At 36.0% G+C, this 27,670-nt stretch overlaps 1 protein-coding gene across 13 annotated transcripts in view; it reads left to right on the top strand.

Annotated features, from left to right (window-relative positions):
* QKI (QKI, KH domain containing RNA binding) overlaps positions 1–27,670 on the top strand; it is a 155,126-nt gene that overhangs the window by 18,692 nt on the left and 108,764 nt on the right. For all 13 annotated transcript variants that reach the window (XR_010027122.1, XR_010027121.1, XM_063151765.1 and 10 more), the window contains exon 2: positions 17,487–17,629. Coding sequence is in view for 11 of the 13 variants with exons in the window: in XM_063151765.1 (XP_063007835.1) it covers positions 17,487–17,629 (143 nt within the window). In the remaining 2 variants the exon portion in view is untranslated. The remainder of the gene's footprint in view (positions 1–17,486; positions 17,630–27,670) is intronic.

Here is a 27,670-nt window from a genome sequence, read left to right as displayed (position 1 = left end):
TTCTCAAGATATGCAGTTCTTTTCTGAGATGAGTGATATGTTGCCTTCTTAACTATGCATTTTTTCTCTTCTATAAAAGGAACAGGAATAATTTCATACAGCTTGTTTTTACTGTTCTTTGCATCTTCCATTTGATTATCATTAACCTTTCTTTTCCACTGTTCTTTCTTCCTGTTGGTTAAATGTCTTTGCAGACTTATGCTTCTCTATTGCCATTCACCTTTGCTCAGTTTCAGATTTAAAATCAAACCAACATAAAACCTGAAAATCAAAATAATTCAATATCCTCCTAAAAATGAGTTGTAACACGTGTTACAACTAATGGTAAGGTGTAACAAGACTACCAGTAGTAGCCTTTTACTTTCGGTGCAGTGTATGGTTAATACTCAGTTATCTTCAAACTGGTGTAGATTGATTTTCAAGTTAATTTTTTCCTACTCTTTTATTTTGTTTTATTCATGTATCAGCACAGAGAAAACACCCATTCTAACTTTTTTCACTTTTTTTGTGTGTGTGGTGCACTTATGCACCTATTGGCCTATTTCCAGAAACTGATTACACTGGTGTTTGCCCTCTGTAGCTGTGTTTGCAGTTTGCCAGTATTGTCTGTTGTGTATCAAAATGGGTTTCCTTTTACAGCCTTCGTTTGATCCACTGTGGTTTTCACCTTGAGTTTTAACAAGGGAAATTGGCTTCAGTGGCTTTCTTTATGCCATTCATCTGCTCTTGTCTTCTTTATCTTTTCACTAAACTGGTTTTCTTAGGTCTGTGCTTGTAACCAGATATATTATGCTGTCTGCTTCCACCTCATTTTTCTACTTCCCCTTACTGGATACCTACATTTTAAGCCTTCAGAGAGCTTTTTCTTGCGGTGAAGCAAGATATTCTCTACAGTGAACAGTACAAAAAGTCTTGATATTATCATAAACTGCAATGAAGACAGTATGTCTTTTGGCCTTCTTATTTATTGAAACTTGTGTGTTCTGTACTGCTCACTTAGTAGTGATAACCACTGTTTTAAGTGTACTGTGTTTCTTGTTTTCAGTTCTGTTTCTTTAGGGGTCCTAATACTAATTGTTTTTTAAATGTCTTTATTATCCCTCTCAGAATGACATGCACTTTATTTTGAGTTGTTAGTGTTGAACCTTAGCTCTCTTTACGCCATTAGGTGTAAGAGAGCACATTTTTTCCCCCACTCAGTTTGCTTTTATGTAGCATGGGATTTAATCTGCTGCATTTTTTATTCCAGTCATCCTGTAGAGTCTCAATCTGTACTAACATTTCATAGTTTTCATACGTTTTGTTTACTGCAGCATTACTCTTCATAGTTTAGTTTCTGTTCTGCTTTGTTGACTGAATTTGTAAAGCTGTTTTCAGTTTCTCTCTAGTAAATAACATACCTTAACATTTGTCAATCACAAAGAATTTTAGGTGGGGCATCTAATCATTCCCAAGTTAAGGAATTTATCTGTGCATTTGATTGTGCTAAAAGCAGTGCAACTGATTGGTCATGTCTTTTGAGAAAACTTCATGAACATCTTGAAGTCCAGTTTTGTTCTTGTTGTTCTTGGTATTTCATTGCGATGTTTTTAAAAACAAAGCAAAAAAACATTTTCTCCCATGCAACTTTTTATCTTTCATGTTCTTAACCAGACAGAATAGTGTTAGAAACAGATTATTTACTAAAGAAAAGATTGTTTGCTTAGAGCTGTTTGTTTGTTAAGGTCAGGGTGTGATTTTGTAAAATTAGAATTCTGTAAAATTGTTGTCTTTTGATTACTTTTTTTTCAAGAATGAAAAAGGAATAGAAGGAGGTAGGAAACTGAATTTACTTCCTGGTTTTACTAACTACTGGTACTTCTCTGAGAGATCAAAAGTCAATTCTCTGACTTTTGGCAGAAACAACGTAAATTTTAGTAGGTTTCTCCAGGGCAAACTGCCTGGTTCACAATTTTGAAATAATTTGGTGAGGTTGTGGTAAATAAGAGAAATGGGTTCCTTAAATACGCTGGTGTCTTAATTTCATTGCAGAATGTTCTTCTATATTAATATCAGCTAAAAACTTGCATTTAGGATCTCCTCCCAGTATAGGAAGTTGTGAGGATGTGATGAGGTGCTTCATCATGCAGTTAGCAATATCTTCATGTTTCACTTTAATTTCAGTATTGACCTACAGGAGAGGTGTTGCAGGTGACAGATTATTCCCAAAAACATTGTGGTTGTTTATTTATTTTTTTAAATTTGCTCCTTGAAGAGGAGTTGGGGGATCATGGGACACACCTAAATGGAGTGCAAAGCTCCCAGTGTTCAGTCTCCTTTTGAAGTGTACAGCTGCAATTTGCAGTTCAGTGTTAAAGTATTTTGTCAAAGTTTTTAGAGGAATTATGAGAGTTGATTCCAAGGCTTCTGCTCCTTCTTAAAGCTAAGAAAATATACCTGCTAAGATGTTTTAATTTTATATTGGCCACAGTAATGAGGGAAACTAATAGAATATTACTCATGTAAACTTTCCCTGTCAAGCTGAAATGTATCCACCATGCATCCAGGCTGTTTTGAATAGTAATTATAACTAGAGTTACTGGTTGTATTTCTAGTTCTTCACTACATTGTGTGGAGCTTTATAGACTTTACCCAGAGTGCTTTTTGATACTTCCAGGAACACTTTATGGTGTGATAGTGTGGTTCCATGCTCTGTAGGAAAATCACATTGAAATGAATTCTGAAAGTGTCAGAGGACCCCCAAAACCTCTGTTTTTCTGTGGGATTTTTTTATGTGTGTGTGTGTTTGAGTTTCACTTTGTTTTGTTTTTGGTTTTTTGGGGTTTTTTTTTTGTTGTTTTTCCACTGTGCAATGTAATTGAAAGCAGTCAAGCCTCCTTACCAGATGTTCTGCAGGTCTAGTGGCAGGAGGGGATTGTCTATTTACTGTTTGCTTTTTTTGTTATCCTTCAAAGATGATTAAAAAAAAAAGAAGCTTCCCTTGCAGCCAGTATGTAAGAACAGGTGAAAAAGAAGAGTTAAAGAGACAAAAAATAAAAGAAAATGGAAGCCTTAAAGGCTGTTTCAGATTTTAGCTGCTTTTTTACTCAAAGATTATAAAAACAAGTCTGGAATGTTAATTGGGGGAAAAAACTGAAACTTTTCTACTCCTGCTCAATGCAGTATGTGTTAAAATTTTATTTCCCTTCTGGTAATGTAGCCTCAGCTATATACCATTACTAGTCGTGCATGGCTGGGATTTAATGAGTGATGGCTCATCTGCTTGGGTGGAATACAGTTCTGGCAATTAATGCTGGAAGCAGTAGTGTAAGCTGGTGTGTAGTTGAGGCCTCATCTCAGTTCCATTTTGATGCCCTGTATTTAAAGCTGAAATACATCTTAGCATAGTGGGGGCATGGGGGCAGGTAGCAGGGGTGGAGGAGAGGGGGAAGGGTAGGGAGGGATGTTTCTGTGGGATGCTTGGTGGTTTTTGAGTTTTACTGGGAGGTGGTTCTTAAGATGCGTAAGATAAACCATGAAACAAAATTAAAATAGTGACTTTTATCTTTTCACTGTAGTATCTGGTACCAAACACTATGACGCTAAAAAGAAATACACTATTAACATGGTACCAGTAATCCTTGTGTTTCTAGTGAATAAATTGAAATCCTTTTTCAGTCATTCAGAGTATGGGTGTGTTTCTGAAGAAATGGATGAATCATCTAATGTAAAGCTGCAGATATGATCTCTGGAATGTGCTGTACTATCATTTATATTTTAAATAGCTCTGATACAACTTTTGATTAAGTTTGCACTATACATTCCACTAAATGGCCTCTTCTGCTGTTTTAACTTTGCAGAAGTACCTGAAGTTTTTCATGCCAAGTGTGTGGTTTAAGATTCAATTAAAGCAGTGAAAAACTTCTCAAGAATGAACATGGCAAAAAAGTCCTAGTATTTTAAAACAAAATGCCCTTAAATATTTTTCTGTGAGAGATTGCTAAAGTGAGTACTTTTCTTGTTTTGTCTGGAACTCTGCCTAGATTTAAATGAGATTGATCATATTTAGATTTGAGCACTTAGGCTTGAGCACAAAAAGGTTATCCTGCTGTACCTCCATGCAATCTCCCTTACTGAGGTATCTTATAGGACAGGGATGCTTTACTCCAACCTGAGAAAGCCATGTAATTGCAGTTGTGAGTTTCTGTGATTTGGGGAACAGACTTGGGAGAACAGGCTGAGTTTCCTGTGTTGTAAGCAAAAACATGGCTTTCTTCTGCAATCTCAACTTTTATGAAGCTGTTGTTTCTTAGATAGGAAGATGCTGTGTTAGAGCACAGTAGTGTGGAGGTGTAGCCGTCCTTTGTGGTTTGTGGACTCTTTGAAGAATGCAGTGAGAGTGAGGTTGGGTGAAAACTAGAACTAACTGAAGAAATGAAGAATTGTATCTTCCATAGGTGGAAGATGGGACTTGAGTGTGGACATAAGACAGCTGGGGAGTAGGAGAAGGTTTGAGATGAGGAAAACAGAATCTATGTGTCTGCTAGAGGAAACTGTTTTCCAGAGCCTGGAGTAAACCCAAAGTTTTGGAGTCTTGCCATGTCTTTGCTGTCAGGAAATATCTGTGAAACCCAGAGGCAAATGGTCTCATTCCTGCTATGCTGCAGGACAGTATCTTCTGCTGCTGTCAGTTAATACCTTATTTCATGTGGCAGAGGTCTTTGGATGGAAAAATGCCAGCCTAGCTGACTGGTTGAATTTAGCAAGCTACCAGATAGGAGTACAGTTGTTTTGTGGCAGTAAAAGTGATCCATAAGATGCACACAGATGAGAACTTTCAGGCATGCTTGTTTTGGAAGAATGATGTTTCTGATACATGGGGAGTCTCAGGCAGCAGTTCTCTGAAGCATTACTAGTTTTTTTTTTGTTTGGTCAGATCTTGAATATCATAGGGGAAAGATCACATCTTTCATTACTTTATAGTGTTTCACAAGATTGTTCATAAAGGTCTGCTTCCCAGCAGAGTGCATTTCAGACATTTTAGAAAATGCCTCTTGGTGTTGAGCAAGCAAATGTTAACTTAGGCAGTAAGTTACAGACCAAGACAGTGCATATTTATTTACATGGAAAGAAGCATGTGGCTTATTGTTGAGGGTGATATTTTGTTGATGTGGTGTCACAAGGCAGGGCCTGAATATGCAGTAATAACAATAATTGTTACTGATTAGTAATAGTGATTGAGGATTAGAAATCTGAAAAATTATTTCAGTTAATAATGGCATTTTTTGCTGTTTTGAAACCAAGAGTATATGGTAATATTGTCGTAGTTCCCAGGATAGTTACATTTTGCAACTCTAAAAATATTAGTAATAGTTTATCAAGGAATAGTCATCTCTTCACATTCTTGAAGAGTGTGCAGTTGTTGTTTTTTAAGGAAAGGCTGTGGTTTTGTTTTAATATGTTTGAGTGGATTGCTGTTGTGAGAGTGCACATAACCATGCCACTTGGACTCTCCTGTCAAAGGGCCTGAGTTACCCATGTACCTTTACAAGGACATCTCCAGGGTAGCTCAGACTTGTACTGACCCAAATACTCTGAGGGCCATTTTGACTCTGGCTCCCTCACCTGTCAAGGTAAATCTGCCTAATGGAGAACTGATGTCACATGCAAATCAAATACTGTGTGTAAAATGAAAAAGAAGGATGATTAGAAGGCTCAACCTAGTCTATTTCATTCTTATTACTTCTAGAGTAGTACTACTAACCAAATACTAACTTCTGTTTACATAGTAGGCAGGCCAGCTATATTCTCATTATTGTGAGTGAAAGCTCTGTTATGATGGAAGGGAGTGAACTAGTTGTGTGTTGGTTGGAATGAGAATCCACCTAATAGAGCAGGTAGCACTGTAGTTTTTGAAAAGCAGGTACCTGTCATGTGAAGGAGCAAAAAGAGTGTGACTCTGCTTAGACCTCTGACAGTCAATGGGATTTTGTTGCAGTATAAAAATACTCTTAATGGAGGCTTTTTTTGTGACAGAAATGAAACTTTAAGACAATCTAAGTAGGTTTTTACATATTCAATTGCAATTAAGTTGAACATTCAATTCACTATGTGGAATAAAAAAAATAAATAAAAAATAGAACAGGACAAATAACAGTTAATACCTTTCACTGCAGTAAAAGAAATGTAAGTAGCAGTGTTCTTATTTCTGACTTTGTCAGAGGGTGATGATGGTAGCTGTAGTCAGTTCTCTAAGGTTTTGCTGGCTCTGCATGTTTACAAAGAGTTAGTTGCCTTGCTGATTTCCTGCTGGGTGGTAATGTGTTGAGTCAGATGGCTGAACTAATGTGTGGTACAAAAGGATGGATAACAATAGTATACTAATATGTCACTTCATTTTGACTTATGTTCAAGTCTGAAAAAAGTACTCAGCTTTAGGAAAAATTACAATTGCCAGCAGCCTACTTTTTTAACCTTGAGTTTGGGTCTCAGTCATGTGAGATTTAGTTTGATTGTTGCCAGGTTTCACTTCCCTGGAGAACCATGTTTACATAGGTATATTTATCTTCTAGAGGATTATTGAGGTGTATGTATTTGCAGTGAACTCAAGCACAGTTTTTTTTCTCCCTCAACATTGATGAAAAATGATCAGCTTTTCAAAGCTGACTGGTTATCTTAATCACTTCAGTGTGATATTTAAGTTGTTTAACAGTTGTAACAGAGGAACTCAGTGACAATATTTAAGTAGTGTTTCCTTTATGTATTACCTAGCATAAATACAAGCATTTTTAAATTCCTTTCAACACCTTGGTTAAAGTAATTTATGACATTACTAAATTTTTTCACTGGTTACATTTCTCATGTATACATTTTTGTCACTGATTGTGTTTATGTAATAAATTACAATTTGCAGTAAGGTAAAACCTTGTAAAACCTGTTCTTCTTAGCATATGTATTGTTCTTAGTAGATTTTTTTAATCATGTTTTGACAACCTTCTTTTAATCAGTTCTACTTTTGGCACAGCTGTTGTCACTTAGTTTTAGCTTATACCTTGAAGAGCTTTTCTAGGAGTACCTATTTCATAGTTATAGAATGGTTTTGGTTGGAGGGACCTTAAAGATCATCTAGTTCCAACTTCCCTGCCATGTTTTAACCAAATTTCTTTAGTTAAATTTTATGCAGAGTAGTCCATGGGAAACCCAACTTAGCATTGCTCTGTTTCTTGAGCACTCATAATTACAGTATTAGTCTAGTGCTGTCTGTCTGTGATAAACTTGTCATATGTATTAAAGACTTTTATTTTTTAAAAAGTTTTTTTTAAAAAAGTTCTTCAATGTGTTTGAAACATAGCATAAGTAATAAAAATTGGACTAATGTATGTGGATGGAATATTTACTGCAGAAGTAAATGCTGGAGTGTTTTCCTGCATGAATACATGATTGGTTATTCTATATCCAGCTCAAGAGTTTTCAGGTGTGTTGGATATATATAAAATCTTTTAACACAGGTGGGTAATGCTTAATTTAGGGTTGTAGTTTGGTCAGCTGTGTTGTCAAATTTCTGAAGCTATGGTGTTGGTTATGTATTTTGTTAACTAGAGATTAGGATTAAGTAAAGATCTTGTTTAGGTACTGACTAACTCTGGGAATTCTTCCAGTACTTAGAAGTTAATTTGGAGTTGCACAATGTATCTTTGCAATGTAATTTATATCAGAGCAGTGCTATAATTAATGTATTTAATGTTGTGGATGACTGACTTGTCAGTGCTGGTACTTGACAACTAAAAATGGTTACTTTCTCAGTCTTGTGAATAAAATGCTGGCAGAGATAGGTAGGGCAGCATTTACAGCAATGCTGTGTGATGGGGAGCAGTGTGTATAAAAGTGGGATTGTGTTACTGTTGTACGTGATCAGCTAAGAAAAAGTAAATTGGGAATGAGAGGCACTAGTCAGTCCTATTCAGATGGATTAGGTTCCAGCTGAAGTGATGAAAGCTGTCAGGTCAGCCTCTTATGAAATTCTCTTCAGAAATACATAATGACATTTCTTACAGGCACTGGAATAGCTTTGTTTTGACATGCTAGCAGGTTAGAATTGGAAATGTTCACTTATTAACTAAGCCAATTATCTCTAGGTATGCTTGCTTTCTCACACTTTGGTGTTTCTTACGGAATAGGTAAATTCTTTAGTTGATAACCAGCAATCAGTTTGTTTAGTTGTCACAGATACAAAACCTGTAATGCCTAAATACAAGATTTTATTATTATAAAGCGCTTTCATCGGCATCTCAGTAGCAATATAGTTTTTATATATTCTTTTACTAAAGAATGCTTTATGTCAGTACTTCACAACTAATCAGCTAATAATGGCTAATTTTTTTCTCCCCTTTATCCCATGAAGCATATGGGGCATCTGGTGTATCCAGTGATCACTGTGTGCATAAACTGTAGAAGATTCAGTTTTGTGAGGCAGAAATACATACAAAGTTGGGAAAAATGGATAGAACGCAGGAGGATGTGCATCTTCACTTCCCAGCATTTCCTGAAATACTTTACATAAGCAGCCAAGTTTTGTGTTTCTTCAGATTGCCTTTGTATGTTAAAATATATGAAATTTACTTTGGCCTTAAAACAATTAGTGAAAGAGAAAGAGAAGGCTCACATAACATCACTGTGTTAGTGAATAGATAATTATTTTTGGGTGGTCATGGAAGTTAAAAAATCCCTCTCTCCTTTCATACAAAAGACAAAGAGTACATAAACCAATGGAATGTTTTCTTGTAATTGCTGACTGTGGAGGATCATTGTGGATGGTTCCCAAAGGCTGAGAAAATAACTCTGCATGTGCTCTAGGGTGCTCTTTGAAATTGGTGAATCTTAAGGTACACCCTGGAATACAGGAAAGAAAATGGTGCTGCTGTTTAGTTTTCAAGTGGAGTTCTATTAGTTGTTTTTACTTCTGAGTTCCAAGAATAAGCAATTCTAAAGTTTGGGTAACTCAGTTGTAGTTTTAATTTTACAGTGAACTTCAAAACTCATTATTTAGAAGGGTCTATACCACAAATTTGTTTTAAAAGTTGTAAAATAGTGTCTTGCCCTTTACTTTTATGCACTTTTTGCACTTACTGGCAGAATAGCATAGGGTGGGATTTTGGTGCTGGTATCTCTGCTGGATTCTGGTATTAATTAGGCTGTTCTGTTCTGAAGTGCTCAGCATACGTTTTGAGAGAATGATCTGGCTTTAGTGGAGAGCTTCCTGTTGCACAACTTCATAGTTGTTGAATGTAAATCCACTATTTCAAATCAGAAGATGCATGTGAAAAGTGGACAGCAGTGATTCTGGTGTGAAGGGAGCGTGGGATTGTGTGCGGGTAGAGAAGGTCCATTGCAGACCAGTCAATCTACATTGCTCACAAAGATCAGTTTCAAAAAGAAGACAGTAAACTGAGGTAACATGTTTTTTGTAGGAAATACTCACCTGAGGAACTAAAACCGTGGAAGTTCTGTCCCAGCTGATACCGTCAAGCTGATGTTTTTACAAGTGCACCAAGTTAAGACTGTTGTTTAAATCTCATTAATGGCTCCTTTCTTTAATCTTTCTGGTGATTAGTGGTTCACACAGAGTAGTATTACTGCAGATTCTCCCACATCTAAGATATTCAAGTTGTTTATAATTACGGTTACCTGACAAACATTTGGTTGATGCTGCGGGGTATGGAAAGGGAAACAAACAGACAAGAACTTAGAATAGCTCCAGAAGCTTCGTGTACCTTTAGCTGTGCTGCCTGTAACTAAGGAAGAGCGGGAGGAGCTGGAGTGAGTCCAGAGGGCAGCAGGGCTGGTGAAGGGTCTGGAGCAGAAGTCCTCCAGAGGAGGATCAGCTGAGGGATCTGGGGGTGTTTAGCCTGGAGAAAAGGAGGCTCAGGGAGACCTTATCACTGACCTTATCACTTATCCTGAAGGGAGGATGTGGCCAGGTGGGCTTGGCCTCTTCTCCCAGGCAGCCAGAGGCAGGACATAGTTTAAGGAAAGACTGGACATGGCATTTAATGCTGTGATCTAGTTGATATGTTGGTGTGTTTGGTCACAGATTAGACTGGATCTCAGAGAGCTTTTCCAACCTAATTGATTCTGTTATTCTGTAAGTATTTAGGAGTAACTTGCTGCTAAAGGGAGGTAGATTTTTGAGACGGTTATATTTAAACCTGATGCAAATATAAGCCTCCAAATCTACTTCAGCAGTCATGTTCTGCTGAGGGACTTTGGCTTTACTGTTTTCTCTCCATCAGCTAATTACTCACCTCAAAGAACTTTCCATTTTCCAGTGCTGCTCATTTGGGTGTGGATGGATAGTGTATGACAGTTGCTGTATTATGTTAGTTGAATATGCCAAGTAGACTGCTGAAAAGTTCTTTAAAGTATCCTCTTGGGAACTTAGAAACTGATTTTTATGTTAAAGATATTTAGCTTTTTGGAGCATTGTGCTGGAGTATGATGAGACAAATACAAGAACTTCATCTCAAATGTACAGCTTTTGGAGCTTACCAAGAAAATGAGGAGGGTATATTTAATCTTCTTTATATTATTCTTTTAAACAAATGCAGATTGCCACTGGCAACTGTAATGCTGGATTGATGGACTTTTTCAGACCTGCTCTGGCCGTTCTGACATAGCATGTTAAATAACTTAAATGCAAGTTTTAGTGAGTGGAAACAAATGCATGACTGTTTTAAAAATACCAGTTTATTATGTTCAGTGTCATACTTTAGACCAAAATTGAAAATTTGTCAGTGGACTGTTTTATCAGCTTTGCTTGATCCTAAGTATTTTTTTTTTTTTTTGAACTCTGTGTTGGCCTCAGAGGGACGGCTGCTATGAATCTTGTTTGCCTGATGCTCTGGCATTTCACTGCTTTAATATCAGGGGTGGGGAGTGTAAATGCTTGCCAGCATTTTAGATCGTGTACTGATGATGCATGCGGGGTACAAGTCCATGTGGCACAATATTAAAGATTACTTGTTTTTTTCCTAGCATTGCTATTTCTGCTGTATCAGCAGTAGTAGCAAACAGCACTGGTGTTAACAGTGAAGACTGTTAAAATTTCAATGAATAAAACCAGCTATTTCTTTGCCAAGTAAGCATACTAAAGCTGCTAGATTAGAAAACATGTGAGTTGCAATGTTCCACCAATAATAAAGCACTTTAAAGCTTTCTGTTGACATTTACACAAAGAGAACAGATGAGTATGCTCTATTTGGTTTTGAAGTCACTTTGATAGAAACCTTACAACTGCCCACAAAAGGAGTTTTGCAGGCTCTTCTTGCAAAAAGAAATGATTGAATTTTGACACCAAGACTGCTGACAAATTGCTGGAAGTGCTGCCCACTTATCATTGGACTGACAGTTTAATCATCGCAAGTGTACTGCTAGATTGAGGAGCAAAAGAGAAGTACCTATAGTTTTTCCAAAGCATTAAAAGATTTAAATTTCATTGAAATTTGAAATGCAAGCACTTCTTTTTTCTTTTTTTTTACTATAGTCTTGAATGACTTGTATGCCATAATCTCAGTGGTGGTGTCGAGTACTTCAACATACTTTTGCATTTCTTCTGAGAGAGTTGGGTGTCTGTTGATCTAGTGGATTATTAGTGTGATGTCACTTTGGTTTTTCTTTTAATTTTTTTACAATAAAAGTTGTATTTACATTTGGTACATGGTGTGTCAGCAAGATTCTTTTTGTGCAGGGGATGAACTCAGCATGCTACTTGTTGTAGTTTGATTACATGCACTGTTAGTCTTTAGAACACTTTCAAGAAAGATGATTCACTGTCTTCAGAGATTTGAAGTAAGAGCAGAATATAACAGTTTCCTACTTTCTCTGCTTTTTCCTCTCCATTATTAGTTATATTTCCCGTATTTTTTGCAATATTATTGGATGCTGATTGACACACTGTGTATTAGATAAAACTAACTGGTATCTAGTTGCAGTTGTCTGATTAATGGATAATGCTTTAATGGCACATGGAATTGGTTGCCTGCATGTATAAGTTGTGGATCTGCATTCAGTGCATTTGGATCCTATGAAGTGGTAATTTTATGTCTGTTATTTTAGTGTCTGTAACCTTTTTTTCCTAGTTTAGGGACTTACCTGATAGCAAAGAAAATGGAAAAAATATTTTGTTGCTTAGAAGTTACTCTAAAATGCCTTAAGTGATGACCTAGCAGCAGTTGTGTGCAATAAAAACACTTTGAAAAAACATTCACTTATGGCACGCATTTTGTTGCATTAAAAAAAACTACACTGCATATTAGTAAAGAATGAGAAGGTGCTTGACTCAGTTCCTCACTTTCCCCCTCAGTGCAATGCCTGCTAATCACGTGCATTTGAGTGGACTCACTGAAAGTGGTCTCTGATAGATAGTTATTAGAATTCTTCACTTTTTGCAAAAAGCTGTTTTGGAAATATGAAGGCATTATTTGTGCTTCAGTTTAGTGTCATATTCTGTAAGAAAAAAAATATAAGAATTATTTTTGCCTGTCAAAATACATAAAATTAAGCTGCATGTAAAAATTTTGATGTCGTTGATATTTTGGGCATAACTTGATTTCTCTGAGAAAGTAGAAAACTGAAACTGATGTTTTATGCATCAGTGAGATCCAAGTACCATGTAGATTTTTAGCTATATGAACATAGCTGTTATTCTTACCATAACTCTAAAACTTTTAAGTTTAAACATTTGCTCCTAACTTTATTATTTTTTCATATGGAGACTAGCTTGTGTCTGAGAATCTTTGAAAGCCTGGTGCTTCACTTGGTTAAGGAAGCATGCCTGCTGGTGTTAGAAGATGATTAGTATTTTGATTAATTCTGCATCTCTTGCTGACTTTGGCTATTGGATTGTTCCAGCCCCACTTGGTGTGTATTGTAAAAACAAGGAATGATAGTTAAGGTGCTCTTCTGTTAGTTTCAAAAATAAAATTCTGTGTGTGTTGATGACTTAACATGGTCTTAGTCTTATTTTAGTTCTTCACATTCTTAGTTCCAGCTTAAACTACAGTGAAGAATGCATCAATTTAAAAACAGCAAGTCTGCTGCTCTTCCAAAAGATAAAACTTTTTAATGTAGAAGAAGCTTTCACAGTGAGAAATAGTGAAGCTGTGGCCACTGGTGATGAAAGGGGTTTGCAAAGTGGCAGGACAGGAAGGATTTGAATCTTTTCAGTGATTTCCTACTTTGAATATTCTTGCAGAATGGTTTATGTAAACCCATTTTATGTTGCAACCCCATCAGTCTTAAACACATGTGCAGAGTCTCACTTCCTTTGAAGGAATAATTGACAGCTGAAAATGAGTAACTTCTTAATGGTGTCTAACGTGATGACAAACACTCACATGAACACTGTTCTTTGTGCATTCCAGGGGAACAATACTCTAAGTTTAATGAAGAAATCAAAACAGTACATACCTGTAGGCAGTATAAACAGTACACAGTATAAACAGCATATCCTGCTTCAAAGCATATCTTAGAAAGGTATTAGAGAGATTGAAAAATGTGCTCTGTAGATAAAGGAAACAAAAGATTATGTTACTTGTATAGTTTCAGGGACAGAGAAATAAAAATGTCCTCTGCACCAGAATGCATATCATTGCTACCATGGCTAATTAGGTCATGCTGAATTAAGGTGGAACAAGATCAAGATATTGAAACCAGTTTGTCTCTTCTTTTATATTTATTTCTCCACCACCCTTCTGTGAGCAAGACAAATTTGTCATTTACTGCTGAACTTATTACTTTGAATGTATAAATCAGGGTATTGTTACAGGTGAATATTGTGGATTTTGAAGTTCTTTGAGTTTCTGCTTTTGCCTACAGTAGGGATGGGAACGTATATCCTTTAAACCTATTAATGCCTTGGCAGAACTCACAGGTTTTGGAGATATGGGGAAGCTGCTGTATGCCTTTGGGGTTTTTTTTCAGTCATATCTGCTGTTATAAGTATCTCTCCTTACTAACAATCTGTTAAATCTTTAGAGTGTTATACAATGCAATTACCACTGCAGCATTAAGACAGAGGTAAAGTACCTAGAATTGTACTTAGATCTTCGCTTGGAAAGTAAAGCTTTCCTTATTTTTGAATCAGTTGGCTTTCTGTGAGAGGGAAGAATCTAAAGAATTGTAAATGTGAAGGAGCTAAAACTTTATAAATGAACTTGGAAAGTGTGATATCATGAGAGACATACCAAAGAAGCTTTTGGGCAAGAGAAGACCTACTTGGTAATGTGTCAGAAATGTGAAATAAGTCTAAATAAAAGACTGTTTCCTTGGCTTTTTTTTTTTTTTTTAATATGTGAATTCAATGCTAAAAATAAAAAGGTGTGCTTGGAGAATTTGACCTTCCTACTTTAGCACTGCTCCTCAGATTTTTAAGTATTTTAATGTATTTCAGAACAAAATAAAATGGTACTTGCTGCAGCTTGAGAAAGCAGAGCTTTTATCTCCTCTAATGTGCTGCTGGTGATGCTTTCTGAAACCTTACTAACTCCTGGTAAACTTGAGGGAAGTGCTGAAATTACAGTACCAGATAATTCTGTCAATACACATAACTGCCTAAAGTGAGTGGCAAAGTTGCAAGATACTCAAAGAGACTGGAATCTTGAATTGGGTGTGATGGAGACGGTAAAAGGAGAGGTTATGTCATCAAAATTCAGTACTTTGTGTGGAGTCTTGTTGAGGCACCAGAGGTGTGATTAAACAAGAGGCAGGTATGAGAAAACTTTGTCATGAAAAAAAAAAAAACCCAGGAGGCATATCAAACAGATAACTTAATGGATTGTGGATTTGAGAGAATGCTTGTGGTCAGCTGCACTAGTACCTTAGGAAAGAAAACAGGTTGTACTCCATCTATAGTTAGGATTAAGAGACAGTGGTTGACCTAGAGATTTGATCTAACTATTTTATCATTTAAGCAGTAGTCCTTCAGTTCAGTAAAATTGAAGAGAAGTGGAGAGTTTCATAGATAATGTGTTGTGCAGAAGTGGAGTTTGGAGACTGGATCAGCAGTTAAAGAAAACTGGGAATATGTGCCTGTTATTTCATCTGTTGCTGTTGAATATTTCTTCTGAGGTCTTGGAGGAAGTATCTAAGACAAGAGAGAAGGTAAAATTCCAAGAAGCAGAGGAGATGGTAGCACTTGAGGAGCAGATGATGTTGCTGACTGCTGTAGGTGACTGTCCCTGGCCTGATGTGTGTTATTGTTACTGCTGGCTTGGATGTAGAGAGAAAATACCAACTTACACATGCCAGGATAACCAAAGTTCAGGTGTCTGGTCCTGTAGCGGAGTTTTCTACACCACAGAGTTGCTGAATGTCTTCAATCTCTATAAAGCTGGAGGCATGATAGATGGTTTAGGTTTCACACAAGCTGAAATTGAGGGGTAGTCCTCAAGCCAGCTCTCATACTACCTGTGTGTGTTATGAATGTACAAAGGAAAGGTTAAAATAAAAGTTTTTCTCCTGTGAAGACTATGATATCCAATGTTAATGATTATATTCTGCATGAAAGATAGATTTTAAAAGGAAAATTTTGGTGCAGCTACTCAGTAGCTGCCAAATATAAATAAAAATGACCATGTTGCTACTTGGGCTTTAGTGCTTCTACAGAGTGCCTAGCTTGTTTCAGTGTAGTGTAAATTAGTGGGAAATCAGAAGAGAATGAAAAGGGAACAAAGTATGCCAAAAGATAGTAGAATTTGTTCAAAGAGCTCTGCTAAAGAATATCTTTATATACTGAAGCCGGTATAAATACTGCTTGTAGTTCTGAGGAATTTGTGCTCATTGCCAAGATTGTCTGTGTAGAAGGAGATGAGGATTTTTTTCCTGTCCATTATGATTATATGGTGACAAAATTTCTGTTCCCCATTGTAAACAGGTGTTAACTACCACATCATGATACAGTACACATGACTGTGTCAGTTTCCAGCAGAGAAACAACTTGTTCTTGAATATGCATTTCAGAGATGTCTCCTTTCTCATGCTCTCCCCCACCCCACAGCTTTTCAGGTGGTGAAACCTCAGCTATTAATCATTTGCCAGAGAAGAAACTGATTATGAAACAGAGGTTATATTAATCTCTTGTCTGCTGCTAGAGTTTCAAGTGACTTCTTCTTTCTGTGGCTTCCTGTATTTAGATGAAAACATAAGATTTCTGTTTTCAGTGTCATGTTTTATTCTGGATGTTTTGAAAGCAGTTGTTGCAATTCTAAGTAAAGGACTGGATTTACTGATTGCTTTGTTTACAGCCCATGCTATTGTCAGTCTTATGCTTTGGGAACAAACCTGTTGAAATGTTAGTTTTTGGTTTGAAACTTGATCAATACATTTATTTTAAGTAGTTATTCAGTGATACTGAAATAAACTCATTGAGAAGATTTTTACACTATTTGGGACTCCATAAGTTATGAAATGTGAAACTTCTGATTCTTATAGCAGCAATTTAAATACCATGTTCAACAGATAGAGAAGTAAAATGTAACTTCTTTGAAATGTCTTTTTTGGTTAAACAAAAGGAAGTTTTGTGCTCATTTTCAGACTGTTATAGCTTAGTGACACTAATGTAGATTTTAATTAAATTACTCATTTTTAACTACCTTGTTTGTAACTACTAAACTGCTTCTTCCAAATAAATACTTCAAGGTGTGAGTAACACAGGTGCAAATGGTAGAAACAGTACCTAAAAATTCACTCTCAGCATTCCCTGGTTCTCTTGAGGGGTTTTTCATTACTTTGAAATGAAGTAGTAGGGCTTCTGGGTGCACAGAGAGCTTGCCCAGGTTTCTGATAACACACTTGACTTTGTTATTTTTGTTGTCTCTTTGGGGGTAGTCAGTCGAACAATATCTATCAGTTTGTTGTCACACCATGTGTACATGAGCTGCACCATTAAGTTGTCCTATTTCCCATAGATAAAAGATGCTCCATTTAATTTCCAAACTATAGTTAATACCATAACTAGCAAAAATACTACATAGATGCATTTTTCTTTTTTTTTTTTGATGTTGGGCACAGATTTCTATTTTTTTTTTTTTTTGCTTTCTAGCTGCTTTATTATTAAAAAAAACCATAAAAGAACTGTTTTTATGCACCTTATAAATGATGTGAGCAATCTTGTAAGTGTTCTGAGGAGGTGCATGTAATTTTTACTTCAATAGCTGAATTCCATAAACAGGATGAGTAGGCAGCAAATTTACAGACATGAAAGACCTATAAAGATGGGTGCTGCAATTTAAAAAAAAAAAAAAAAAAACCAAAAAAAAACCCAGTTGAAAACCCCCTAACAAAGTAGAAGAAAATAGACAAAACCAGAGCAGATTTTTCAGCTACTGTGATGTTCATGAGAAGAGGAAGAAAATGGCATTGAGATTCGGGAAATAGTAAAAAGAGAAGATTGTCATGTTAGATTATAATCTGTTGCTGTATTTAATGGCTAATATACGTTTTTCCCCCCACAGAAATTAGCAGAGTACGGAAAGACATGTATAACGACACATTAAATGGTAGTACGGAGAAGAGAAGTGCAGAATTACCAGATGCTGTGGGACCTATTGTACAGTTACAAGAGAAACTATATGTGCCTGTAAAAGAATATCCAGATGTAAGTATATCTTTTTAGTCCCTAAATAATTTTTTGATCCTTGTGGTCGTCTTTAAATGTAAATTTCGTGTGATGCTACCCTTGGATCACGCTGAGTTGCTTTGGATACTAGGGAATCAGTGTGTGTTCCACTTTGCTTGATTTGCAGTGAGTGTGAGTGGAAGAAGGTTGTGTTAAATACCAAACTAGTATGGATTGTTAAACCTTAGATGTAAGATCCTAATTATCTTGTTCAAAGTGTTTGCCATCCTGAGACACTTGTGAAGTGAATTTTAGGAGGAAAGTAGTTCTTGGGATGGTGCTTTTTTCTTGGTGTGTCTCTACGTCAGCTGCAGAATGCTTTGGAGCCCTTTAAAGACCTTTTGGAGACTGTACTTAGTCTCAATTACTATTTGTCCCATACCTGTGTAACCAGTTCTGTTGCTTATAGAAGTGTCTTTATCTCAGGGTTGGTTGTCCTGTCCTCTCTTCTTTCCCCACCCTGCTTAAGCAAAACTCTTTGCTTGCCTGTCAATATTGTGCACTCTGTGGGGTGTTCTGTTCTATTGTGCACTCACCTTCTGAAGGAGAATGGTTTCATTTAACTAGAACTGTTTTGAATTCATCTGATCTGAAGTGTTACTAAAAACTACTTGGGAAGAACAGTGCTTTCAAAATCTACCAGTCTACTCCAACTACCTCCAACTGTTTTCATTGATCAGTGACAAAATAAGAAACCATGTTCTTCTTTCCAGATAGAATTTACAGGTTCTGGAGTGCAGGGTCCAAGTAAGGGATTTACACATTAAAGTGATATAATGTGGAAGAAAGTACAGAACAGCAAAAATGGAGGTAACACTTGTGTATTTCTGTGTCTTTTCTTTGTATGCTTAATTAGATTAAGCTCTCCAAATGGAGTTTTATTATTTCTGTGCTGCTTAGACCATACAGGCCTCTAAATAAACCTCGCTGTGCCATGCTCCATTAAGAAAATTAGGTGCAAGTCCTTATTCAGAACTGAATACTTAGACAAATGTCTTTTCTCAGTTTTTAAGTTTTCATGTAGTTCTTTTGCTTTGGGTTTAAAACACCTGTACTGGGAAAAGTCTTAAAGCAATTTGACTGGCACTAAGGACATCTCTCTCCCCTTGTATTGCGTTTTTCTTCCAAATTAAACATATGTGTGTCTATATACATCTGTGTATGTACGTGTCCCTACACCAAAACCAGTTACAGATTTTTGAGAGCAATTGTCCTATGCAGTTGTTCCACAGAGCCATGTAAGTAGCTCTGGATTTAATACCTCCAGATATCTTAGAATTATATTGCTTAGTGGCTTTTTAAAACATTTCCTAGTTATTGAAACCTTGGTTTCATAACTTGACAGTGTATTCTTTGTGAAGAGTTGCCAAAGTTATTTGTTGTAGTTTTTACAGAGCTTGATACCTGCTGTAGGACGATTGAGAGTAAGAAAAAAGGTTGGATTTCCCTTAACTCTTAAGCTGCTGTTCTAGAAATCAGGGTTTAGCAGCTTAGCTCTTCACTGCCAGTTAATTATCAAATATAGTGTAAATGAGCAGGAAAGAGTTTGTCTCTAGTTTCTGACAAAGAAATGATTTCACTAGCTACTGCTAGCTCTTTGTTTGCTTTTAGGAGAACGGCCTTGAAGGGGTCACTAATTTATTTTAATAAACCCTTAGGCATTCGGAAGTTGGAGAAGCTTGTGATTTGTGTGCATGTGACCTGGAATAAAAAGGCTGTTGGCTCTTGTGAGAGGATGTGAAGTGTGTGCTAGAAAATGGGAAGTTTCTGCTGCTGCGGTGGGACCTGGCAGTTCAGGCTTCACTGGGGAGCCAAGGCTGGTGTTCCCTGTGTGCTCCTGTATTTGTTCATTGCTACTTGGAATGGGATCTGCCCAGCCTTAATAATTGGTTAATAACTAGAATATACCACTGCATACAAATAAAAAGCTAAAAAGCTGTGATTAGGTATGTAGGCCATTTCCAGAGTCTTTCTGCAAGTTAGGTATTAAGTAACCTGCTTTGAATTTAGGCCAGCACAGCATTTAGAAGGTCTGGAGTACAGTGTTTCCAACTTACTAAAAAAAAAAAAAAAAAAAAAAAAAAAAAAAAAAAAAAAAAAAAAAAGGAAGTAAAATTCATGGATAAGTATTAATTTCACCAGTGAAGATAAATTTGTGTGTAAAAAGAGAAATTGTTACCTGTGAGAATTTTTACAGCAGTATATGAAACTTCTTACTCATATTCAGGAGTTAATTTAGTTGTTACCAGATGTAGGAAAGACATGCTGTATAGACTATGAGAGTGAGTTTCTCAGATAAATCTAGTTGATTCTTTCTATTGCCATAATTTTCTTCCAACTGACTGTCTTGTATGCATTACAAAGATATAAAGTGGTATAAAGTTGGATAAACCTAAAGTTGCTCAGAGAAAAGTGATGAGAAACTGGTTTTCTGATGTATATTTAATATTTTTACCAAGAGAAATTTTTTAAAAAATCAGCAAAATGTTAGGACATTCTAATAAGCTTTTGTTATGGTAAATATTTTTGACTTAGAATTTTGAGGATATTGGTTAATTGACTGTAGTGAATACTGCATAGTACTATAGTGCCATTTTGTGCACAGAATCCTAAGTTTCTTGTGATGCATAAAAGTAGTGGTGTAGTTAAACCATAAGTTTTAACAAACATGCTTTATATATAAACATACACAAAAGATGAAACAGTAAATTTTCTTAGCCTGCATCACTTTGATATTACTGTTTTACTCTGCTTTGGTTATCCACACAAAATAAAGAATCTATAAACTTTAAAGCTAAAATAAATCTATAAAATCCCCTGAAGGCTCCTAATTTTTTTTGTGCTAGTGCATATTGAGTATTTTTAATGTAATATTTATTTGAAGGCCACAGTTAGTGGAAGATTCAACTTGCCAAAAAATTAATTGACTGAAACAGCTTGTAGTTTTTAAATGCTGACTGTGCAGTCTGAATTTCTGCTTCTGTACTAATAAGTGGAAGATACACAAAAATCTTGCTAGGAAAGAATTAATTTTCTTTGGTGTGTTGCATTAATAAGGAGATTTTTTTCCATTATCTAGTCACAGTCTGATAAATTGTGTAACTGCTGGGATGATACCCTTTGTGGCACATTTTTTTTTCATAGAAAGCTACTGTTATGCAATTGGGTCTATTTGTATTGTTTTCTTCTAGTACCCTTGAAAGGTGTTTAAATTTCATAGAAATTTTAGTATTAAAACTGAGATTCTTAGCTTTTCTGAACCATGTATTTATGCTCCTGTAACTTAAGAGAGTACTTTTGCAGAAGGCACCCAAGAAGTGAAATTCCATTAATTGTCCCTATTTTGCCCTTAAGTTAAAAGTGAGTTCCCTAAAGAGTAATAGTTGTACTCTTGTGTAAGTCTTTGGTGTTACTGTTTGAAGACATTTCCAATTCATGGAAGAATAACTTCCATCAGAATTTTAAAAAGTAAGAAGAAAAGATGTCAGAGAAATTGTTGAGTTCTTAACAAGCAGAAGAATGGAGGATAAGCTATTGTTTGTGGGTGAATAGTTAAAAGTCTTTAGCATTTCTTATGCTTCAGATAAATGATTAATTTTCTCAAATTTCCCTAGAGAGACGAGACTAAACTTTCTGCCTGATATCAATTTAAACAGTTCTTGGAATTAGTACCTACAAATGTTGAACTGAATAAATATTTTTTTTTCCTATTATAATCATGGCTTTATTATTAATAAGTACCCTGTTCTTTCTGATTAATGTGAAATTCTCTGTTGGAACTCTTCTGTGCCTCTTCAGTAAAAATGTAAGAAGTCAGTAATTATCGCATCTAAAGTAGCGTGTCCTTAGAGGATAGTGCAGCTCAAAGGGCAGCAGTGATAAACAGCTTGTGCGTACTTCTGACCATTTTAGTTAAAGCTGTTTAATTAGTACAACACAACCATCAACACTGGGACTCATTTTACTATGGGGAGCTTACTGACAAAGTGTTTAAATCCTTTTTCAATTTGTAATATCAGAGTTTAATAGCATGCCTAATATGGATTAGGAAAATGATAACATCTTATTTATTTATTGTTCTGATTATTTCACTTAAGCTTTTCACTCCCTAGTGGTAAACAGGGAAGGAAGCTAAAAGACTAGGCCTTGTTTACCCTTGCAATTTGAAGGAAAGAGAGAATATAACTGGTCTCTGTACATAAACTTGGAATACAGAATAATGGCAGGGTTGCAGGAAGATTTGGAAAATGGTCAGCTACTGCTGAAAGTACAAATGTATATGAAATAACTAAAGTAGTTTGATTACTAATTTTCAGTCTTAGTAGGGTCATTGGAAAAACATTTTAATGGAAGTAATGGGAACAAAGAATTTAATTTTGATTTTGAACTTTATGTATTAATGAGAGGCTTTATGTGCTCTGGTTGCACATGGTAATGATATGGATTGAGAAAGGGCCCCTTTGTTTAGATGCTATTAAAATGGTGTCTTGCCTTAATATCTGAATGAAGATTTTTTTTACCCCTTTTATCTAATGTTTTATTGGATCTCTTTCCATTACTCACTGTCTGAATCACCTTTTGACAGTTTTTTTTTTAATTTTTTTGAACCATGCTAAACACTCAATGGCTGGTTTGGGGGATTTGGGGTTTGTTGTTTTTTGGGTGGGTGTTTTAGTTTTGGGGTTTTTTGGTGCAGGATGACAGATGTTGTCATAATTTTATTCACAGATTAGCTGGTCAAATCTCCAGAGCATATTTGTACGTGGAGGGAAAAGGATGGAAGACAGTCTAAAATACATTGGAATTAAAAATTCTTTAAGTCCTTTAGTCCCTTACACTAGTCTTGCAGGCTGAGCAGCAGCTCACCAGTACCAATTAACTTGGTCCATATCTCCATTATTTTTTCCCTCTTAAACTCTTGAAGAATTTAGTGGAATTAAGTCAGGTGATTGCCTTGTCATTTATTTGTTAATGTTCTTCATCCCATTTTATGCTCATTGTTTTTGCAGTTTGCAGATCCTGTGGTCTTTCTGTGTGTGTAAATAAAAAGAAATGGAAGGTAGGGTGGAAGTAAGACAGGTAAAGTAAGAGCTTAGTAAGTAGTATTTGCTTTGGTGATGTTCCCCTTAATATATTTCAACGTAAATTTAGAAATCTGGGAGAAGAAATGAGTTGTACTTGGTAGTGCTAGGAAAGCTGAACATATTTGTTAGGACACCATGTTTTCATGTTGATGCTTGTATTAGTAATGCTTTCAAATTAGTGTCATAACATTAAACTCCTAGTTTTATGTGCAGCATGTGTATGACACTGCCTGCAGCAAGCAGTGGAAGTTTTTTCATTTTTAATCAGTATACGGGTCCTTGTAAGGACATTAACAGCCACTGCTAGACATTTGGGTGCCTCTCTTCACCATGGATTAAGAGGGCTGTGTGTATATGGGGAAGCTAAGTACTAAAGGACAATGGTAGTCTAGAAAATCAGTCTAAATAGTTTGAAGATACTTGTTGCTTTTCTGTGGATGAAATTACTAAAACGATTCTAATTAATTTTATTGAAAATGTTTACCTGTGGGAATTACAAAATTTGAGGTTGCAAAGGAAGTGTCCAGTGGAACTTCCTGACATAGGTCTAGCAGTCAACATCCATCATGATTGGTTTTGCTCTGTAGTGCCTTTCATTATAGCTCCTCTCGTTTTCTCTGCAGTCAGGCTTTCAGTGGGCAATCTCTGTTTTTGCAAGGCTTAAGTCTAGGAGAGCTGGGTTCAAATATAAGCAATAAGAGGTCAGCTGTGAGGCAGGTATTTGTGACATACTGATTTTGTTTTGTTTTACATTGTTGTTTTTTTTCAGTACGTTCTTTGAAATGTTTATTTTAGGAAAGAAGGGTGTTATACGGAGATGATGATGTGCTTCAGCATGATATTTTTGCTTGCTGTTGCGAGGCGAGGTACTCTTGGGTACACCTGCTGAACTTGTTGGTAGTTTTTTGTGAATTAATGTCCTGTGTACTTTAACTAGGATTGGAGACTGCAATAAACATGGAAATACGAGTAAGTGCTGAAACAATACTTAACAGAGCAAGGTAGTGCTTGTGTTTAAAACACACGGGTGAATTTACAAATTACTGTTTAGACATCAGAATCCTTAATCGTTGTACTTTGTTACTCAAAGTCAGGAGCTTCTTTCTGCTTTAGAGAGTGGAAACAGACTCCTGAAAGATAGGGGATTTGAGAGGCACAGTGTTTTAAGGAAGGAGGAAATACAGGGAGAAAAACCCTTTATTGAGGATTATGTTTTTTCCCCTTCTGATTAGCTGACAAAAGGATAACTATAGCACTAAGCTGTAATACTTCCCCCAGAAACTTAACCTGGCAATTATAATAGCATGCTGTCTTTACCCCCTCCCCCTGCAGTGGTCAGTCAGCTTTTGACACATACGTTAAATATTTCTTCCCTTTTAGCAGCTCTGTAGTTCAGGTATTACTGTTTGTATAGTCAGAATTTTATGGAGTTGCCCTTGCAAAAGTAATTTGATGCTTTCCAGGCAGAGGACAGCAGGAGTTTGGTAACTTCATCTGGATAGGTCAGTGAAATGCAAGTCTCAGCTACTTGTGTTTGCTCTGTGTTTTGCTGGGATAAGATGGCACCTATCTAAAATTGCTATTTAAAATAGTTTTGAGTTCCAGTCAGAATGCTAGCTTTTCTTTGTATCTCTCATAAATAATTTGGTTAGGTAAAAATCAATTTACATGCCCTCAGTGGGAAAAGGTCTCTTGTTTGTTACTAGATTACGTCTGCCCACAAACCTTGGAGGTGCCTATTAATTTGAAAGAAAAATGAGTAAGTTGCCTTTTGAGCAACATGGTTGAGTTTTTTTTAAACAGGTGTGCTGTTTTGGTATTATGCTATTTCTGAAGTTACTAATGTGTTTAAAAGCGTACATCACTTGTCAAGGAAAAGTTTTCAGTGTAAAGCTGCATCTATAGCATTCATTTCTGATCTGAATTTGTTCCATATTTCAAAAGAACAGAGTTGTTTTGTTCCCCATACATGAGGAACATTAGTGTTGGTCTCATTAATGTTGGTCACTTGGTTGTCTTCTATGTAAGTTTTCTTGAGGAGAAGATAGTACACAAATCCAGCTTGGGGAATAAACTTTCCTTTCATTTACTTTCTTTTTCCATTTCTGTTTTGTTTCATTGCTTGACAATGCCTTGGTTTGGAATGTTAGATTTAAAATAAAACACAAATGCTATGTTGTAAACAATGGCCTTTGAGTCTTTGTGAAGGACTACTACTTCTTTCTGGGAGTCAGCTGAAGGACAAGCTAAAAGCAAGAGAGATGTGAAACTCTGGCTTTGTAATATAAATGGGGCTGGAACATATAAATCTGTAAATCCTAAGTCACTACTGACAGATAGGCTGACATGTAAACCTGAAGTACATCTCAGAGCCTTATGATATAACTCTTTCTTCTGCTGTTTCTCCTGTGATAAATACGAGGTAGCTCCCCTTCTGTTGCAGTGTCTGCAGTGATGTTGGCCTTCACAGAACTGTAAGAAGTGGTAGTACCATCTCCTTACTTAAAAATCACAGAGGAAAAGGCAGAAGTTAGTTAGGAATAAAGCCTGAATGTAGCAATTGTTGATAAGCTGCTCTTTTAGTGGTGTTGTAATGTAAATATTTAGGATAATAGACTCGATATGACTTAATATCCAAAGGTGCTGCTATCACTGTATTACTGGGCTGTGATACTGCTGCTCTTAGTGCTGGATGCTGGCTGAATCACAGAACTCCACAGTGCTTATGTTGTGGGGCTTGTGCCCTTAAATGCTCCCAACAAGGTTGGGAGCTTTTTAAGATATTTCAGGTGCTTTTCAGTTTCCACTCATTTGTCTTTTTATGTATTGTCTTCTTATAGTTGGAACACAGACTTAAGGTTTGCTAAGAGCTTTTAGCAGCAGTCATTTAGAGCAAACAGGGCAGATTAGACCTTAAAACACTAAAGGAAAATTGAGCTGCCTTCTGTGTTTCTGACCTGTTCTGCAGATTTAGGTGTTAAATTTGCAAGTTTACTGATTATGGCACCTGTAAATATATGGAGAAGACTTTTTGTAACATTTCCAGAAGGTGAATGGAATTACTAGTTTAATTTTTCACTTCAAATATGGTTAACACTGAAAAATCTATCTTTTTTTTTTTTTTAGAAGAAATACTTGTGCAACAGCAAATAGGCATTGACAGTTTCTAATCTTACTGTTTTTTACACTTGATTGAAGTATATCATGTAAGGTCTCTAGTAGAATGAGAAATGCTACCAGTTAGATAATTGTATTGGGTTTTGTTCTAAATTTTGGAAAGGGGATTGCTTTTGTTTTGGATGACGCAGTTTAAAATTACTTTTTCTGATGTGTTTCAGTATTTTCATGGAATGAAATTCTAGACCTAGTTTGGTAAATAATCCCCTAATGAATGTGAAGTAGTATAAACTGTGTATAAAGCTATGACTAAGCATGATGTTTATTTAGAAAGTGAGGTTTTATAGTTCTGCTTGTGAAATACTGGAAGTATTTTCAATATATTTAACGATAGAAATAGGTGTTTCAGAATTTGATTTGTCCTAAATGAGGTAAGAATTCTGATTCACTTTTCCCCTATGAAGGGGAAAATTCAGCTTGTTTCACTATAGAGCTCCTAGCCTATGAATGAGACTGCAGTTGTTACCATTTCTCAAATGTGTGTAAAAGTTAAAGGAGCAAAGCAAAAATTATCTAATATTGGCTCTGATTATAAATTACAATTTAGTCAGCTAAATTAAGCAATTAAAATCAGTCGCATGAATGAAAAGCTTGTTTATGTTTAGGAATGTTAAACACCTTACTTTCTCACTCACTCCAGAAGCTTGATAAAATGCATTTTTTCCCAAAGTACATTGCTTGAATATGGAAACTTTCATCACAGCTCTAATTGGTAAGACCTATCTTTAACCACAAAACAATACTATGCATCTTTATCATGGGATTTAGTTGCTTGGTGAGATGCTTTACTGCTTTATTTTTAACTTTGCTTATGAAAGAGTGCTATTATGGAGGAAAAAATAGTAATTGCTATTTATATAGTACTGCATTGAGGTCTTCTGATTTGGAAATGTGCAGTTTCTTTTTCCTCTCTTCCCATCTTCCAAGGTGGCAAATAAATATACATTTTTGTAACATAGAGTTATAAAAGACTGAATAATTCAGCGTAAAATCTATTGCCTTAAAGGGATGAAGAACTTTGTCTAAAGCTCCAGTAACTAATAAAATAAAATGGTTACTGAGCACCTCTTCTTTGCATAAACCTGAGTATGTATAACCTTAAAGCCAGTTTCTGCAAAGTCAGTTTTTCGTTTTGAGAGGAGAAAAAGCAGCTGCATTTATCCGGTAAATTGAAAAAGAGAATAATGTCCCGTATGTACAAGAATTCCATTTCTTCTTAGAAAGAAGAGTTCAATTTCTTCTTAGCATTTTTAACTACAGTATCACTATCTGCAATGGTGTTCCAACTTAAATGTGTCTTTCTCACTTCTAATTACTGAGAAATGGAAGTAGTCTACAGCTGAATTGCCAGCTTTAAGTGCCTTGGGTAAAGTAATATGTAGTCACATCTAATTAAAAGGTATTATTATGGAAATTAGTTGTTGGACTGTATATCCCGAGGATCCTTTGTTGCTGGAATATGAGTTTAATGATGTAAACTGAGGCTTAGAGGGCACTGCTAGATCCTTGGTTAGGCTGGGAGACCGATTTACACACAGCACAACTTGTTAATTCTCTAGATAAATGTGTCACGATTCCCAAGTAGAGCATGGAATTGAACAATTTTTACTCATCTCCTGGTGTTATTGAAACTGATGTCTTGTCACTGTTCTGAAAACCTCATCTTAGTGAATAGGATGAAACAGATTATTCACTATCTCGCTTAAGCATGCCTACTGTTAGATTGTTCACAGGATCTGATTTCCTGAGAGAGTTTCTG

This window comes from Melospiza melodia, chromosome 3, assembly GCF_035770615.1.
Source record: "Melospiza melodia melodia isolate bMelMel2 chromosome 3, bMelMel2.pri, whole genome shotgun sequence".
Classification (NCBI taxonomy): Eukaryota; Metazoa; Chordata; class Aves; order Passeriformes; family Passerellidae; genus Melospiza; species Melospiza melodia.
The sequence above is the reverse complement of the archived record's forward strand: the minus strand, read 5'-3'. Positions and strand labels throughout refer to the sequence as shown.